At 37.6% G+C, this 18,040-nt stretch overlaps 1 protein-coding gene across 2 annotated transcripts in view; it reads right to left on the bottom strand.

Annotated features, from left to right (window-relative positions):
* Positions 1–18,040, bottom strand: part of akt3a (v-akt murine thymoma viral oncogene homolog 3a) — an 87,596-nt gene continuing 69,556 nt past the window's right edge. For both annotated transcript variants that reach the window (XM_084391539.1, XM_084391540.1), the window contains 10 exons: positions 16,204–16,348; positions 15,481–15,612; positions 15,184–15,249; positions 14,626–14,694; positions 12,590–12,712; positions 11,820–11,948; positions 4,158–4,372; positions 3,896–3,983; positions 2,643–2,745; positions 1–982 (listed from right to left, as the gene is read on the bottom strand). In XM_084391539.1, coding sequence (XP_084247665.1) covers positions 897–982; positions 2,643–2,745; positions 3,896–3,983; positions 4,158–4,372; positions 11,820–11,948; positions 12,590–12,712; positions 14,626–14,694; positions 15,184–15,249; positions 15,481–15,612; positions 16,204–16,348 — 1,156 coding nt within the window. In that variant the 3' untranslated portion in view covers positions 1–896. The remainder of the gene's footprint in view (positions 983–2,642; positions 2,746–3,895; positions 3,984–4,157; positions 4,373–11,819; positions 11,949–12,589; positions 12,713–14,625; positions 14,695–15,183; positions 15,250–15,480; positions 15,613–16,203; positions 16,349–18,040) is intronic.

Below are 18,040 nucleotides of genomic sequence, written 5' to 3'. Positions count from 1 at the left end.
CATAACACATAAAACAGTGCTTCCTGCAATTCTTTTCATTAATGCTGTTTTTTTTTATGTTATACTGTGATTGCAATATTGAGCGTTGAGTGGAAAGGGTTTCTTACAAAGAAGTTTGGGCTTTTGGGGAATTCATTCTGATCATCACTGCATAAAACATTCCACATCAGTCAAACATGCCATCTTTTCCATAAAACACTGAGAAATAAAGCCTTCCGTAAATACATTTATGGTCGAAATAATCTGAGGGTAGTTTTAGTGACTGCATAGCTCAGGTTCACAGGGCTTTATCTGAAGGAATACTGTTTTGTGGAATGATGAGGGGTAAAGCTAGTCCTGGTGACTGAGTTGAACACAGATATCCTCTGTGAAGCCTGAGTAAACCGTTTATGGCAGTTTTAACTTTATATAACAGTAACAAAAACAAAAGCGATTGTGTGTAGTTATACTACATGTACCCGAGAGATTGGAATCGTAAAACCCATGTGAATCTCTAAGCCATGCAGTTTTACGTTTTCATCTGAACTGAACGGATGTGTCAAACAACTTGATACCAGTTCCCATTGAGAAAGCAATGAATGTGGAGCAACATCTCAAACCAAAAGAGAGAAACACAATAAATACAAAACTCCTAACAAACAGCTAAAGTTCTCCCATCTCGACCCAACCTTTGGGCTGGAGCTGTGAGGACGTTTGAGCGGGCTGGACCTCGGTCCGACCCCACGTGCAAATTCCCATCACCCTAAATCAGGAGTTTCCATTGGTCTAGCTAAACAAATGAAAGAACCAAGATGGACGATGGAGGGTCAACAGGGCCGGGGCTGTTAGAAGCTGAAGACCTAATTTGTTCCAGTGGTGACCTTGATGAGGATGAGGCAGTTTCGGCTGCGTGGCGCTCACTCTCTCCCGCTGGCGGAGTAGGAGAACTGGGGGAAGTGTGGCCGTCGCTCGTTGTCCATGCAATCCATCCCATCTTCGTCGACTGAGGAGAAGGGCACAGGGACAATCGGTCAGGAGGGGGGCTAGGCTATTGTTACCGGTCATTTTCAGCCAAGCCTATGCAAATAAAATATTTGATGCAGTTAGCTGAGAAGAAAACTTTATCTGAGCCACTTTTACACTTTCCGTCGGGTCACAAAAAAGCCTGCAATATGCCAAAAAAATTGGCACCCACACACTTCCAGAAAACAAGCTGTTGAATATGGAGTCTGTGGAAGTTTGCAGGCGAAAACAAGGTTGTTACTTTTATTAAAAGGGTGATGAAGACAACATTTTATTCATCCCACACATCCTAAATATCGACTAGACCTTCTATAAGCTTTGACTTTGATATTGAAAATATCACTGCCTTAGTTTCACCTCACACTCTCTAAACCTATTTAATTTAGCATTCAGAAGAGTTGATTGGAAGTAGAGTAACCATTATTTGCAGCTTAAGCACAAAAACTGCTCAAAACATTTTTGATTAGCATTTCATTTAATAAATGTTTATACGGTCAACGTTGATGATGAAAAAATGAGGGAAATTCCAAATTCCTCCCTATTCTATTAGCTACCATCAACAACCATACTAGCTGTATAAGGATGTCTAAAATGAAGAAAGGGGGGGGGGGGAGATCAAGTTTAAAACACATGTAATAAGTGATTAGCATTTATGTTGGTTTACAAAACATAAAAAAATTAATAAAAAAAACATTTTCAACAAGTTTACGTATTAACAGACAAAAGGTCAAGTATACACTACAGTTCTACAGTACAGTATAAGTTTGGGGTCAGAAAGATGTTTTTAATGTTTATCTCCTCTGCTCACCAATGCTGCATTTTTTTAATAAACAATACAGTCAAAAACTGTAATATTGTGAAATATTATTACAATTTAAAATAGCAGTTTTCTATTTCAATATATTATAAAATGTAATTTATTCCTTGATGGAAAAGCTGATTTTTTTTTCTTCTTTTTTTTCAATTTTCATATGCTGCTCAAGAAACATTTCTTCTTATTATTATTATTGATACTGAAAACAGTTGTGCTGCTTAATGTGTTTGCGGAAACTGATACATTTTATTCAGGATTATTTGATCAATAAAAAGTTCAAAATGACAGCATTTATTTGAAGTAGAAATCTTTTGTAACATTACAAATGTCTGTACTGTCACTTTTGATCAATTTGATGCAACCTTGCTGAATAAAAGTATACATTTCCAAGCCCACTCAGAATGCAGAAATCTCAGACTTCCTAAAATATGTCATTACTAAAATTCTATAAATGTAAAACATATCTTGGCTAATTTGAAAATGCTTTTCAAGCTCTGGTAACATCTTTAAATCTATTATTCTCCAGATTCTGTCCGGGTCAGTGCATGTGAGATGAAGATCAGATGAAATGTACTGAATAATACGAATATAACCAGATAACTTCTTCACAAACCTTCTTAAACAATATTATGTGCGAACAAAAAGTAACACCCGTAGTTTTCAGGCGATCTTGATTTGTGCCAAACAAATATTTTCCAGTACACAGCATACCTCTCACCACTGAGAAGATAATTAATTCAGCACAATACAACATGAAGCCAGTATGTTTTCTGAATGCACTTTTATATCGTTACAGAATTGCCAATGTATGCAGAGACAAACTCACATTTTTCAGGAGGGGTTATTGTAATCGTCTGAGCTGTGAACTCTTCATCGAAATATCTGGTATCTGTCTCTGACGACACCTGAGGCTTGAAGGGAGGTATCAGCTGAGGAAGGAAGAGAGGGGGATGAAGCACCTGTTTGTGCAGATCTGACACTGCATAGAGTGTGGCGAGCTGGAGGGCTCAATCTAACGCCTCTGAACCGCACCTCCTCTGCCAGCCATTGTGTTATTCGAGAAGGCAGTTTAAGTGACAGTGACCTATTATAACATTGAGTCACACATAACCTCTGTTTTAACATGTACCATTAAAAGTATTTTGTTGTGTACACACAATGAACTATTTAATGTTTCTCCATTAAAAAGTTTTACACAAAGAAATTAATAGAACATTTTTACAATTGAAAAAAAAAACCAAAGCATGAAATAAGAAAGAAAATCAAATTATGACATATAAAACCCAATTCTGAGATATAGGGCCCTATTTTATCTAAGCGCATGGTCTAAAGTGCACGGCGCAAGGGGTCCGAATCCACTTTTGCTAGTTTAACGACGGGAGAAATGGTCGGCGCGCCCGGCACATGGCCTAAAAGGGTTGTCCCTATTCTCTTAATGAGTGTTTTGGGCGTAACGTGCAATAAAACAATCAGAGTCTCATCTCCCATTCCCTTTAAAAGCCAGTTTGCGCCATGGTGGATTCGCTATTCACATGGTCGAATTTGCAAGCGGAAAAACTGAACGCTTCTCTAGCGAGGAAACAGATCTGCTTGTGCACGAGGTTAAAGCGCGTAAGCAGACCATCTACGGGACAAAGTGTACACGCGTTGTGCATCCACCTATAGGCACATATTACTAACGCGCTCTTTAAATAAAAAAAAAAATTAAAGTTGCGCCATTGACTTTAGACCAGGTTTCAATTGGTCAATGGCGCAGTCTATTTCAGTTGCCTCAAAATAGCAAAGCGTCATCAATCCGCCTGAACACACCTCGTTTTCAGACCAGCACGCCCATGGGCACAAATGCATTTGCTATTTAAACAACGTGGCGCAGTACGTGAAAATGATAACTGCGTCGGGCTGAAACTAGCAAAAAACACTTGCCTCGCGCCTGACGCTGTATTGCACTGGGTGTATGATGGGGCCCATACATTTTTACTGTAATGCAGAGGTGGACTTCAATATCCAGCACAACGTAAAAACACTGAGTGCATCTTTATGTGTAGTGGGAAATGCAGGACAGCATAAATTCTAAGTTACCTTTTTGTCATAGACATCCTGCCAGTCAATTCCAGTAAAGAAACTATGTCGCATAATTTCCTTAGCATCATCCGGACCTCCACCAAGTCTGACAGAAAAAAATAAAGGAAAGGAAATATGTATTTAGTCAGAAGACAACTGATGATTTTACACCAGTTCCTGTCTAAATAAGTGAAATATAGAAAAAAAACTGTTGAAATGTATAAAGAAATCATTGTGATGAATCTGGGTTTCTGGGTTAGACCAGGTGTGCGGTTTATACCTCTTATTGGGATCTTTGATGAGCAGACCTGACAGCAGGGACTTGGCATCAGCAGAAAGCGTCCTGGGGAACTTGATGTCCTCCATTAGAATGAGCTCGAAGAGCTTCTCATGGTCCTGATTGTAGAAAGGCAGTCGGCCACACATCATCTCATACATGACCACACCAAGACCCCACCAGTCCACCGCACGACCGTAATCATTGTCCTCCAGAACCTGAAGACACATACACAAACATTCCTGCATGAAAGCATTCATGATCGCCCCTCAAAATATCAACGGTGGATCCCAAAATGTATCAGGACTCAAGAAAGAAATCTCAGAGAGAAAATCGCATTATTGAATGTTAAATGTGTTAAAGGGTTCACCTGTTTAACATTTAATCATGGATAGAAACTCAAAAGGCTTTTAAAAATTGGACCAAAAGTGGACCATTGCTGTGGAAGATTCAGATCTTAAGAACTGTCTCCCTTTTAACTCTTGAGTGTGAATTTGAATATAATTGGCCACACCCCACAGAAGCTGAATTGGAATTTCAATGACAGAAAGAGGAATTTGCGTTTGGAATAAATTTAACACAGGTAATGCATTCTAAAATCCATCCATCCACCCATCCATCTATCTATCTGTATGTATATCCCTATCTATCTATCTATCTATCTATCTATCTATCTATCTATCTATCTATCTATCCATCCATCCATCCATCCATCCATCCATCCACCCACCCAATCATCTATAAGTATATCCATCCATCCATCCATTCATCCATCCATCCACCCACTCAATCATCTATAAGTATATCCATCCATCCATCCATCCATCCAATCATCTATAAGTATATCCATCCATCCACCTGTATATCCATCCACCCATCCATCTATGTTTCTATCTATCGGCCCATCCATCTGTCAATCATTCTATATATCTATCAATTCGTCAGACCATCCATCCGTCCATCCATGTAACATAACATTGAATCAATTTCATGTCCATAACAGTCATTTCAACTGAGAGTTTCAAAATGAATGGCAGTTATGAACAACTGCTAATATATGAATATGAGTAGCTGATAATGGCAGCACTTCACACACTCTTATTGTAGTGCTTCTCATCACCAAAATCATATCAGTGCAAGCCAGCTCTCTCTCTCTGGCCCATCAGCTCTAGACTGATAAAAGCAACTGAACGTTCATTCTGCACCAGTGTATCGGGTCAAAGGTCCAGCACAGGATACAGTTGGAACCTGGAAGCACAGTCCTAAAAGCCTGATATCGTTGGATCAAAGCTGTGCTTTTGGGCAAGCATCCCGGGCCCCAATTACCGAGGATGCTCATACACACCTTACCGGTAGCTCTTAAAGTCTAGGTGGCAGAAACAAGGTGGCTGGAGTTAGTGAGCGATGGAGAAGAGCTCTTCAGAGCAGAGAGTCGTGATTAATACGTCTGACTAATGACAAGGCTGGCTGGCACAAAGCCAGTTAACCATATGCTCAGAGTGGTGTTATAATGATGTCTCCTTTCTGATCTTTAAAAACAGGCAGAGACAACAGCAGCTTTCATTACTCCGTCTGATTAGGGAGCACAATATGAACGTCCATGTGTGGAAGCAGCGCTAACAACCTCCATACAGTGAGATGGGTGTATATGACTATGCCACATATTAATGTCAGATCAAATGTGCTGAATGGTACATAGCACATTGTGTGTTTTAAACTACATTACCGTTCAAAAGTTTGGGATCAGTAAGAAATTAATACTTTTCTTTAACAGTTAAGAAAATGTATTTAAAAAAGGTGACGGTAACGATGCTGTTCTTTTGAAATTTCTATTGATCAAAGAAACCTGAAAATATACAGAAAATATTAAGCAAAAATATTAAGCAGCACAACTGCTTTCAACATTAATAATAATAAGAAATGTTTCTTGAACCGCAAATCAGCATATGATAATGATTTCTGAAGGATCATGTGACACTGAAGACTGGAGTAATGATGCTGAAAATTCAGCCTTGCCATCACTGGAATTAATGACACTTTAAATATATATATATTCAAATAGAATAGTTATTTTAAATTGTGACAATATTTCACAATATTACTGCTTTTACAGTAGTTTAATTAAATAAATGCAGTCTTGGTGAGCATTAAAAACTTCTTTCAAAAACGAATTTTACCGACCTCAAACTTTTGAACAGTAGTGTATGTTACTTAGTGGAATAAATAAATGTCATATCAAATGTGCTGAAAAGTACAGGTACATTGTGCAATGTTTGATTTCAACTATATTACATGGTGGAAAATTATTATTATTATTATTATTATTATTATTCATTATTAACTGAATTATTTACTGAGCATCTTTCATCATATTTCGGTTGCAGCTGCTTCATACAGTGAAGTTCATGTGCATTACATTGACTTTTTTTCCCAGTTAAGAGTGCTTTTCATAAAAGTAATTGCTTTAATTGTGAGAACGAGTTAAAATGTGTTTGAATTACACAGACAGAATGGGTGTGTTTGTGCACGTCTATGCGAAGACAGGACAGGACTGTGTGTTCTGGAAGCAAACAGGAGCTCAAGCACTGTTCATGTGTGTGTGTTGCACGTATGGCCGGATTGTGCTGTTTGTCCTGGGAGTGTACGTGAGCAGCTCGGCTGCAGGCGGGGATGCGATTAATGCACACAGAGCCAGTTGGGGTCTCCCTGTTCCAGAGCCACAGGCGAGTAGGAGCGGCCGCAGGGGAGGAACAGGCCCCTGCTCGGACAGCCATGTGGCAGGGCTGCTGCTCCCAGGACTGGGCCCTTGGCAAGACTGGACGGGGAGGGATGGGACAGAGAGCCTGTGGCTCCACCAGCCCAGTTCCCCAGCAGGGCAGTGGAACAGACAGCCTCCATGAGCTTATCCCACTTTGGCCGGGCTACACGAAGACGCTTGCGCATATGCACAGAGATGGGTGTGCAAAGTGCATACAAATGTATGCACACATACTGTAAACACGCACAGATCACGGTATCCACGCTTACCTGCTGCTACGCACCTGTACGCATCCCACAAGACGACGAACGCTAGCCACACCTGCATGCTGACAAACGCACGTCCTGTAGGCTCATTTAGAGAAAACTAATGTGCTCTGAATCACACCTGGAAAACAGCGATATGTTTTATTGGTAGCAAACATGCTGCAGAAGCACTGTAATTACTAAATGCTGAAGATATGACAGATGAGAACTCGATGACAGATGACAGAGCTTGTGAAAACCATCGGCTATTAGAGAAGTATTTCTGTAAATGTATCTTCATTCATTCTCATTAACACTTAAAACATTTGGCGAGGGCTAAATTTAAGCGAAACTATTCCAGTTTTACTTCTGTAACCCTAAAAGAAAATATATTTTTTTCCTCAAAATATCTTTCACACTCTCTCTCTCTTTCTTCTCTCTCTCTCCCTCTCTCTCTCTCTCTCTCTTTAATCCCCCTCTACTTTGCATCTCCAGAACTTGGCTCAGGCTGTGCTCTGTTATTTTTACACCAGTACGGCAGTATAGATTTCCAGGTTTCCCAGCCACCTTCTTCCAACCTTCCCCATCTGCCACCATCTGCCTCTGTTTAGCATGTACTTTTTTGTGCAATCACATACTCTTGTGAAAAATAACCAACACTCAAATCATCTCCTGGCACAGCGGCCAGGCTGAGCAAAACAAAATGTTGCGCCAAATTGTCTTCCGTACTTTTTCGAGTGGAATCTATATCCCCCTTCACTCCCGCTGCCGCCCCCTGCCCGCTCCCCCCTCCTGTCTATAAATATGGATTTAGCCACTGCAATCTGGGCACCGTGAACACCTCTGGTTGGACAGAAGGTTGAACAGCTAACTACTGTTCAAAAGAAAATAAATGTCATACTTATTTTTGCTATTTATATATTTTGAACAGGGTGTGCATTATATTACTAATAAAAATATCTAACACTTATGACACTGTCTATGAGGCCTATATACATATAATGGAGTGGAATTGTATTAATATATTAATATAGTATTTATTTACACTACCTTTCAAAGATGTTTTTGTAAGAAAAAAAAATACTTTTATTCAACATGGATGCATCAAATTGATTGAAAGACATTTATAATGTAATAAAAAAAAATTTGAACTTTTTATTCATCAAAGAATCCTGAAATTTTTTTTTGTTTATTGTTGTTTTATTGTAAACAACAATAAAAAGATTATTGTATTTTGATCAAATAAATGCAGCCTTGGTGAGCATAAGACATAAAAGTGTATTTATATGTATTCTTTATATATATGTATGTATACACACACACACACACACACACACTATATATATATATAGATAGATAGATAGATAGATAGATAGATAGATAGATAGATAGATAGATATAGATATAGATAGATATAGATAGATAGATATATAAATGTAATATATAGATATAGATATAGATAGATAGTTAAACAATTTTTTTTAAAGATCGAACTGGTAAAAAGTGTATTACAAATATATATATATATATATATATATATATATATATATATATATATATATATATATGTATATCTGTAATACACTTTTTACCAGTAAAAAATAGTAGTAAGTATAGTTATAATACTTTAAAATACTTTCCTCCTTGCACATTTAAAAGCTAAAATTCAGAACAAATGGCATAACGTCAATTTGTTTGCCAGATGTTTTAAACCATTGTATTGTTTAAAGCAGCAATTATGAAAAGATAAATATTGCAATGTAGTATACAATTATTTTTAAGAACATGCAACTGATTTTACTGCAGCTGAGCCATTATGAATGCATTAGGAACATCCTAATAATGTATCTTATTAGAGGCATCTCAGAAGCTTCTAGAGCCTAAACAGTTCATTAATTTTCAGTTCGGTGTATTGTAGGGTGCTCCTGATCATTATCAACTGTATCTTTCAACTGAACAAGCTTTTCAATTTAATTTAATTTCACGGTAGTTTAACCCCTTACAACCTGAAGGTAGACATTTTTTCATGCTATGAAAATGGTGCGAATAATTTGCTAATATTTTAGCAAATTTAAATAAATAAAAAACTCTTAAGAGTTCCTTATATTCACTGTAATACCAAACTCCTAAGATTTTTTAAATGACACCTATTTTGTGTTGGTTAAAAAAGCAAGTGGTTACAGAGTAACATGATGATAACTTAGCAACAGCCTCCTGTACCGGCCCGCTTTGGGACCAAGTGTGGGGAAAAACACACACGATTCATTCATTCATTCATTCATTTCACAAAACGAACAACTATACAAATTGCCAACTCTGAAGGCTTTGATGCAAATACAGTCATTGTTTTTGTCTCGCTGTAACGTGTCTGTCAACTAGCCTGAAAATCCAGACCTAAATCTGAAAGATTAATGGTCTGGTATCGACTACTGAAAATCGGCCAGCTCGAGGGGCGGCACCAAGCATGCATTTGAAAATCTCACTGCACGCAATTGGATAACACTACGACCAATCACAACAATAAGCCCCATACCCTTAGCTACCAGCGGAGCTAACTGGTAGATTAGACTCTTGCTGTATCCGGTCGGCAAAACAGCAAAAATGCCCTTCTTGCAAAGGAACGATTCGAGCGCCGTCTTCTGTTCCTCTTTTAGATAAAAAGCCAAGTCTAACTCGTTCATTGTAGCGGCCAAAGCCGTTTCAAACAACTGTTGTTCATCCATTAGCCATCTTGCAATGTTTACTAATGACTTTGACATCACAGCGCTGTCGTCATCTGTTTAGCTCGCCTCTGGCCCAGCTAAATCAGATAACCCGATGTGATTGGTGCAGCTCGGATACAAGGGCATATTTAATGAGCATCATTACTCGACGCCAGAGTAAACTCGCTGAGCAAATTCAACTTGTGCTCTCGCGAGAACTCTGGATTTCCAGGGTATCTGTCAACAACAAATAAAATAATTACTAAAGCTGCAAGATATAACGCAAACTAAATAATAAATTATGATTGTATTTTAACAAGATATTGTAATTAGTGCTTTCAAGCGGTTAAAATTTTTAATCGAACATTTTTTTCGAAAATACATCTAAAGTGGCATTTACTGTAGGTATATTTACACAGTCCGTTTATGAATGCAGTGGAATGAATGCAGTTAATATTGCATAAATAATGCTATGGGATTAATACGTTTTAAATGGGGATTAATGGTTTAAAAAAAAATGTATATTGAAATATGAAATGATAAAAAAATGAAATGATACTCTAAATATGAAACTAAATCCACCGGTAGGTGGCGGCAAGTCATTCAGTCATTCAGTCATTCATGCAACCAATTCATTCAAACAGCTGATTCATTCAGGAATGAAGTAAGTGAGACTCTTTATGAATGGGGTCACTGAATCATTGGCTCACTGGATTCATTAAAAAACAGATTCATTCAGTAATGAAACACTGATGTGTCGCTCAGAGACGCACAACAATTCTGTGGCTTAGTTGGAAACATTTTCATTGGCAAAATGGAGCAAAAACAGACAAAAAAAAATGAAACAATATTAACTTCTTGTTTATTTAACTTATGTTTAAAATCAATATCAAATTTGCAATCGTGCAGATATTCGGGAAAAAACAGCACTCTTGCTTGTGTGATATTGCTAAACTATATCAAATGATATAGATATACTGTAGATATATATGATAAGACAAAAACCCATGCAGGGGCCTTTTTTGCATTAATATCTTAAATTTTAGGGGCATATAACTGCGTTCTAATAGGCTTCATCATGAATCAGTCGTTGCCCTGCATCATGTTCGTCACTAAGCAACTGCATGCAATGTAAGATAACATACAGGTCAGGGTGCGTTAAATGTGTTAATCATTTTAACAAGTTATTTTTTCAACAATTAATCGCACCAATTTAATGCGCAAGATTGACAGCCCTAACTAATATACATATCTATGATATATACAGCATCACAGCACGTCTTACTGCCATCTTCTTCCAGTCTAAAGGAATATGTATGGTTAATGCTGATTGGCTAACACAGTTGTCCACAAGAAGCTCCTTTCACCAATAAGAAATCTTTCGCCCATTTCTCCAACCTGCAGCTATCCTTCTCTCCATTCAGGGTATTCCAGAAAGCAGGTTAAGCGACTTTGGTAAGTTTACCCAAAGTAAGCGAATAACCTCAACTTTGGTATAAGGTAACTTTGAGGCTATGTAAGTAGCAATAGCAACTCGTTTTCAGAACATAACCTGCTCCGGAGCAGTTAATGTTCCAGGGTTAGTTTACTTCAGAGGTATTGAGCGCATGCGTATTCCCTATTGAAGAGGCTCCAGTAATAGACTACATGATATTATATGAGTGTTTGTTCTTCATTTTGCTCTAAATATTATATAGAAAGCAAATGGTTAAACTTGCAAGTTTTAAGTATTATTTTATTCAACAAGGCACTCCATGTCATGACATCTAAAGCTAATGTTTAAATAGGACCAATCAATCATTCTAGCCATACTTGACTCTCGTGATATTATCTGAAATCATAAATTTGTCATTTAAAAATTGTTGAGCATGTTCATGGTCTACTGCATATGTTCCACTGATTAATGCTGACAGTTGTAGGGTTAGTTGCAGGTTTTGTTAATCATCAGGGGTTTCTTTACCTCTGGTGCCAGATACTCTGGCGTCCCACAGAAGGTCTTCATGGTAGCAGCATCGGTGATTCCTTCCTTACAGAGGCCAAAGTCTGTAATTTTGATGTGACCATCTTTATCAAGCATTAAGTTCTCCAGCTGGGCAAAAAGAAAAGAGTGTGAATGTCGACTTTTTGAAACACCATAGTCAACACAAAACTTCTTCAAGTTTTTTTCAAATCTGACTTTGAATTCATTGAATTCATTGAATTTATAGACTGCCTGTATTAATATGCAAAGGTCATTAAGTGTATTTCATGTTTCATTAAAACATCTTCATAATACAATGAACTCGTATGGCTTCTACATGTATTGAACTCATGGGTGAAATAACATAAAATAACATGAAATTTTTTTTTTTAAGTGTATTAGTTTCTTAATTCATGTTGTTAATGATGGCAAAAAAGTTGACAACTACGAAAATGTATTTATTCCCAGGAAGTGGAAAGAAACTTCAAGCCACATTAATTTAACCTTTCAATTTTAATGGCTAAGCTGTTTGTCCAAGTTTCTTGGCACTGTCACAACTGGCTTGGTCCAAGGCTGCGAGCAAAACACTGTGTCATCATCCACAGCCGCCAGAGTTTGATGTTTCCAAAAAGCAAAGAAAAAAAAGCCCCAAACTCAAGAGCTTTTAATTACATTTTCCACGTCCCATGACATACATTCGGATAAAGGCATCACTACTGAACAAAACCTTCTCTCTAAATATGTGAATTATTTCCCCTTTTTCTGTTTACCTTGAGATCCCGGTACACTATCTTGGCAGAGTGCAGGTAGTCGAGGGCGGAAACGATCTCGGCGCCGTAGAAGCGCGTGCGGTCCTCGGAGAACACCCGTTCTCTCGACAAATGGAAAAACAGCTGCAGGGTAAACAGCAGGGACAGGATTGCAATAATTACTGATTTATTGGAGGAAATTAACACAACACAAACTGCCTCACATCGCCATATTGAGATGATAGATGGCGAGGCCCTCGGAGGATGCCCAGCGAACCCAGACAGCAGCTGGCACATCATCCCCGGCTTTCCAGAGACAGGCCGGCGCGGCCTGTTAAATCAGCATTTTAATCAATACACCAATCTTGTTAAAGGCAGCGCTGTGTGCTCATGGGCTAACGCTCCATTAAAGTGGCAGGAACACCCCGTCCCCTGCAATTATCTCTGCCGTAGCTTTTATGGAGTGTCTTCCCTCTCCCCTCCCGAGTCAATGTCAAGGGTTCCAGTCAACTATCTGGCCCTCAGCACCACTTGAACCTGGCTTATAGAAGTTACCCAGAAGCCCAATGAGGAGAGTCTGTCTATTAATTGCTGAGGGATGTTTGAATATGGCTGTCCGGGGAGAGCTAACGGCTCCGCTGATCAGCTGAAGGAGGGGGTAAGCGGGTGTTGCGCAGGGGACCGGGGTGGCCGAGGACAGGTGTGCCTTCATCAGAGCACTGGCAGCTGTGAATGTGGCGAGGCTGAAAGGGGAGAGACGGATGGGCTCTGCGCAGCATGTGGAGGTTAGGGGCTCTGGCTGGACCAGGCAGGGGGAGCAGGTGACATTGCAGACTGAGGGAATGAGAGCGAGATTGCTGCTTTTCTGATTAAACAGCACCTTTGGTGGTGGAATTTCATTTATCAAAACTCGAGTCCCTCTAGATGGAATCTTGCGCTCTGCCATATCAACAGAGCGACACTGTCAAACTTCTACCAAGTACATCCTGAGCAACTACAAGCTTTTACCAAAACGTACAACAATAAAATCACAATCATTTTGAGTCTGAAATAGTTATTAGAGGTAGAGGTTTTTTAATTTGACTGATATTCACACTTTTATACATGTAATTGATTGTTAAAAAATCAGGTCTACAGATAAATAGTACCATTTGGTAAGTCTCCAGAGAAAAGAACCCAACAACAGCATTACACCACTATGATCAACAGCAAACACAGGTAAAAGCACTGTCCTTTGTTCGCATAATTACTCAACTTTCATTCAGTAAGTAAGAAACGTGAAGAATTTTACACCTAGTCTAAAGCAAGGATGAAAATTTAAATAGCAAAATAATAAGGAATAAACTACAAATACTACTACTACTACTACTACTACTAATTAATAATAATAATAATAATAATAATAATAATAATAAAACATTCTAACCATTTAAATCATAAAAAAAACTTTGCATAAAATAATGGAATAAAAATATTGCTGCTTTTGATTAGATATTCATTTTGTTTTTATCCATTAAATTTGAAAAACAAATGTGCATAAAACAATAATGAAAATAATAAATTTCAAACCATTTAGATTGCAAAACAACTTTGCATAAAATAATGGAATAAATAATAATAATTTGTTGAAATTACTGCATATTTATTTTGTTTTAAACCTTACAGATTTCAAACCAAATGTGCATAAATACAACATTAATAACAATAATAATAATAATAATAAACAATAAATACATAAAACAAACATCAGTTCTGCATATTAGTTATTACTAAAATATAACTGTTATCGGTTGTTAATAATATTGGTTGATAATTTGATATTACCCAAAGGATGAGAGAAAGTCTCTTCTAACTGTGGATGTATCACAAGATATGATCATGCACTTCTCTCTTGCACTTAACTTTTCTCTGATAACAGATTAACATTTTTAGCTCACCACAGCCAAACAGAAAGAAGATATTAGTGACAGCATTACTACAGAAATACATCGTCTGCCAAGTGCCAACACAGACGATAAGACAGTCATACAAAAAAACAAATGCAGACAAACACGTACCTCTCCTCCATTGACATACTCCATCACGAAGCATAGGCGGTCTTTTGTTTGGAACGAGTACTTCAAAGACTGAAACAGCAGGTGGATACACCATTAGAAGAAAAACAAAAGGCAAAAATCTCACAAAACTAAAACAAACGCAACGTGAGAGATGCTCATCAAAATGTATGCAGTGAGAGAAGTGTTTGTCTCGAGAGAAAATGAAAGGAGCGTTTTGAAAAGCTTTGCTCTTTCTCGTAGGCCTTGATGCTAACTTTGAGGGAAGGTGAAGTTTACGAGGGAACACCAGCTTGAGTGACAGTAGTAAATTGTTTTTGCTAAACCTGCTGTGTATGTTGCGTGGCATACAACAGCATCTGGAGTGTCAGAAAATTACCTCTCACTGGCGACTTCTCAACAGATGCACAGCTACATTTACTGTAAATTCATTACAGTTTATTCTCTACATTATAATGAGGCTCTAGGGAAAAGGCAATCATATATACAAAAGCATTGTGAAGCTTTAAGGTCTCTGTAAATTCACTCTGAATGATAGTTCATTACAAAATGTGCACTCACGGTTAAAAAGGGATGTCTCGTGTTTTTTAGTACTCTGCTTTCTGTGAGCGTGTGGGCCACTTCGTCCTACGGGAAGAAAAAGAAGGTGTTTGTAAAATAAACTGTGTTTGCTTACAGTACATTATTTTGAGTCCTGGATATAATGAGATTGTATTACAAATCATGGGATTAAAAGTACACTTTTATAACTGTTAAAAATGTCATTAACCTAACTCACACAACACAAAATGTCTGATTGAAAACCATGAAACCTTTTCAAATAAAATGAATTGACAAAATATCCCTGACGAATCTTACCTTTGCTATAATAACCTCTTTCTTTAAAATTTTCATTGCATAATATTTCCCGCTGGCCTTCTCCCTTACGAGAATGACTTTTCCAAAAGTGCCTTTTCCCAATAATTTTAAGTAGTCAAAGTCATTCATTGTCTGAAAAAAAAAAGAAAAAAGAAAAAGCAATAATTGTCAGGCATACTGAAATGTAATACATGTAATTAGGGTCTTCGTTTCTATTTTGTTAATGTAACTCAATGAGAACACGTCCACATCTCTAAATCTGCTGTGGGGATGTAATCCTGCTGCTCAGAGACTCCACTGCCACCAACACACTGACGTGTTTGTACATTAGCTTGTTGTTTAAAAATGATGAAACTCCCAGAAATACACTGCCATAAAACACATTATTGAAAGAAAGTTACATAATTTTGTGCAACCGAGTCGTAAGGTCTGTTTCATACAGCATATCCTGAATCTGCTGGATTCAGGATATACTGGAAACTCGGTTTCATTTCCTTTTATGTTGCTTTTATACAGATCATGTTGAAAAATAAGTTTGAAGTGCATTTTCAACATTTGCTGCTTAGTTCATTGTGTGATATGTGACATAAAAGGCTCAGCACACAAACTCTACATTCAGACAGAAACAAGCCTTAATTTAACTTTTTGCCGGTTTCTGCCTTTCAGCTTCCCAATGTCTCAGGTTAATGATGTCCCCAGGAAACATCAACATCTGAATCTGACCTTGCGTTTGTGGTGGCTGATAGATGTGTCCATCTCCTCCTCTCCCAAGTTGTCAATCTGTGAGGTGGGACTACACTGGATACGTTCCTCTTCCTGTCTTTGGAGTTTATCTGCCACCATCTGGATCGCCTCTGCCCACTCATCCCTTCGGAAGCACACACACAGCCCATGTTTCTTAAGTGTTTAAAAAAACACTGCTTCATACTTTAAGAATACTCTTGAGACACACTAAACAAGTAGTAAAGTTAAAAATGTAAACTGAAACGTAAACTTGACTTTTTTACTTTGTTGAAGACATTAGGCCAGACCATCTGAGTAAATCACAAGGCCGTTCTCACTAGCTGACAGTATAATCAAATTTGAGTGGGGTAGCCGCCCCTCTCTGCGAACGAGTGTCTCCCTCCATTGAGTTTTCATTTGTCGTGCAGCACAACATCTGTTGTGAAGAATCAGTGGTGCATTCATGTTTTTGAGCATGTGTTAGTTTAATAATGATGGATTCATTTGAGCGAAGCAAGCGGTTTCTCCCTGTTTCACAGCACTGGACTGAACCAGAGTACGGATGTGTGGTCTACTCTGTACTGCAGTACCACAAATTTACAGCAGTATATAATAATATTGTAATTTAACACATTTTGGTGCTTGGCTTGAACAACAATGTGCCACTATTCAGCACATTTTGGCAGTCCGCCGAGCTGGAAAAACAGCTTAACCCAGTTTAAGTTGGTTATCTGGTTTTCCACCCTGCCCAGTCCAGTTATGCTGGTCTATTTGGAGGAGTTTAGAGGCACTTCTCAGTTACAAGAATAGCCTTTTGTAGGAAACACTGATTAGCAGAATTATGCACATACACATACTGTTTTTTAAAGAAATATTAATACTTTTTATATCAAAGGTGACAGTAAAGGCTTGTTTCAAAACATTTAAATAAAGTTCTTATAAACCTATTGAATTAAGGGAAAAAAGTGCAACTTTTCAACATTAATAATAATAAGAAGAAGAAGAAGAAGAAGAAGAAGAAGAAGAAATGTTTCTTGAGCACCAAATCAGCATAATAGAATAAATAATAGAATCTTACCAACCCCAACAGTAACAGTAACTTTTGAACAGTAATGTCATCCCAAGTGAACTGAGGATGAACATTATATTGTTTTTTCTTTTCTTAAAAAGAAACTGAATGTTTTAACAAAAAATGTAAGTATGATACTTTTACATGTACATATTATTAAATGCATAACATATTTAGAACATGGAACATGCATATATAGTATATTGTGTTTTTATTGACACAGAATGATTGAATCTATTGACAACAACAGTTTCATTTAATTAGTAGGCCAAGGTTTTTTTTTCATTCGTTGCTTGAGGTAATGATTTAATATTGATACAGCTAGCTCTAAATGCACCAATGCTAGATTTTTCTATATATCCTAATCATTTGTTAATAAACATATATTCATTACTTCAATGAGCTCATTGTTTCTGCCTTAAATGAATACATTGTTTAAATGAATACATTATAAGCTAACTGTGTGATTTGTATATCTGAAATACATAACTTGGACATGCAATCAGATGCACATGCACCTCTGATAACAGATCACTCTAAATTGTACATGCAGTTAAAGCTGAAAAGCGCTATACAAATAAATGTGAATTTAATACAGCGGTACCAGAGGCTGGTATTTGTACCAAAGCAAAAATATTATCCTACTGGGCAGAGTCTGAAAACTTCCGCTCTTGTGCATTCCCACTGGTTAGTGGGAAACCCTCAAAATGATTAAGGGATTGAAATATTCATTACCAACATAAATGTATGGATTTCCACTTTTTTAAA

Source organism: Rutilus rutilus, assembly GCF_951802725.1.
Source record: "Rutilus rutilus genome assembly, chromosome: 20".
NCBI classification, from domain to species: Eukaryota; Metazoa; Chordata; class Actinopteri; order Cypriniformes; family Leuciscidae; genus Rutilus; species Rutilus rutilus.
The sequence above is the reverse complement of the archived record's forward strand: the minus strand, read 5'-3'. Positions and strand labels throughout refer to the sequence as shown.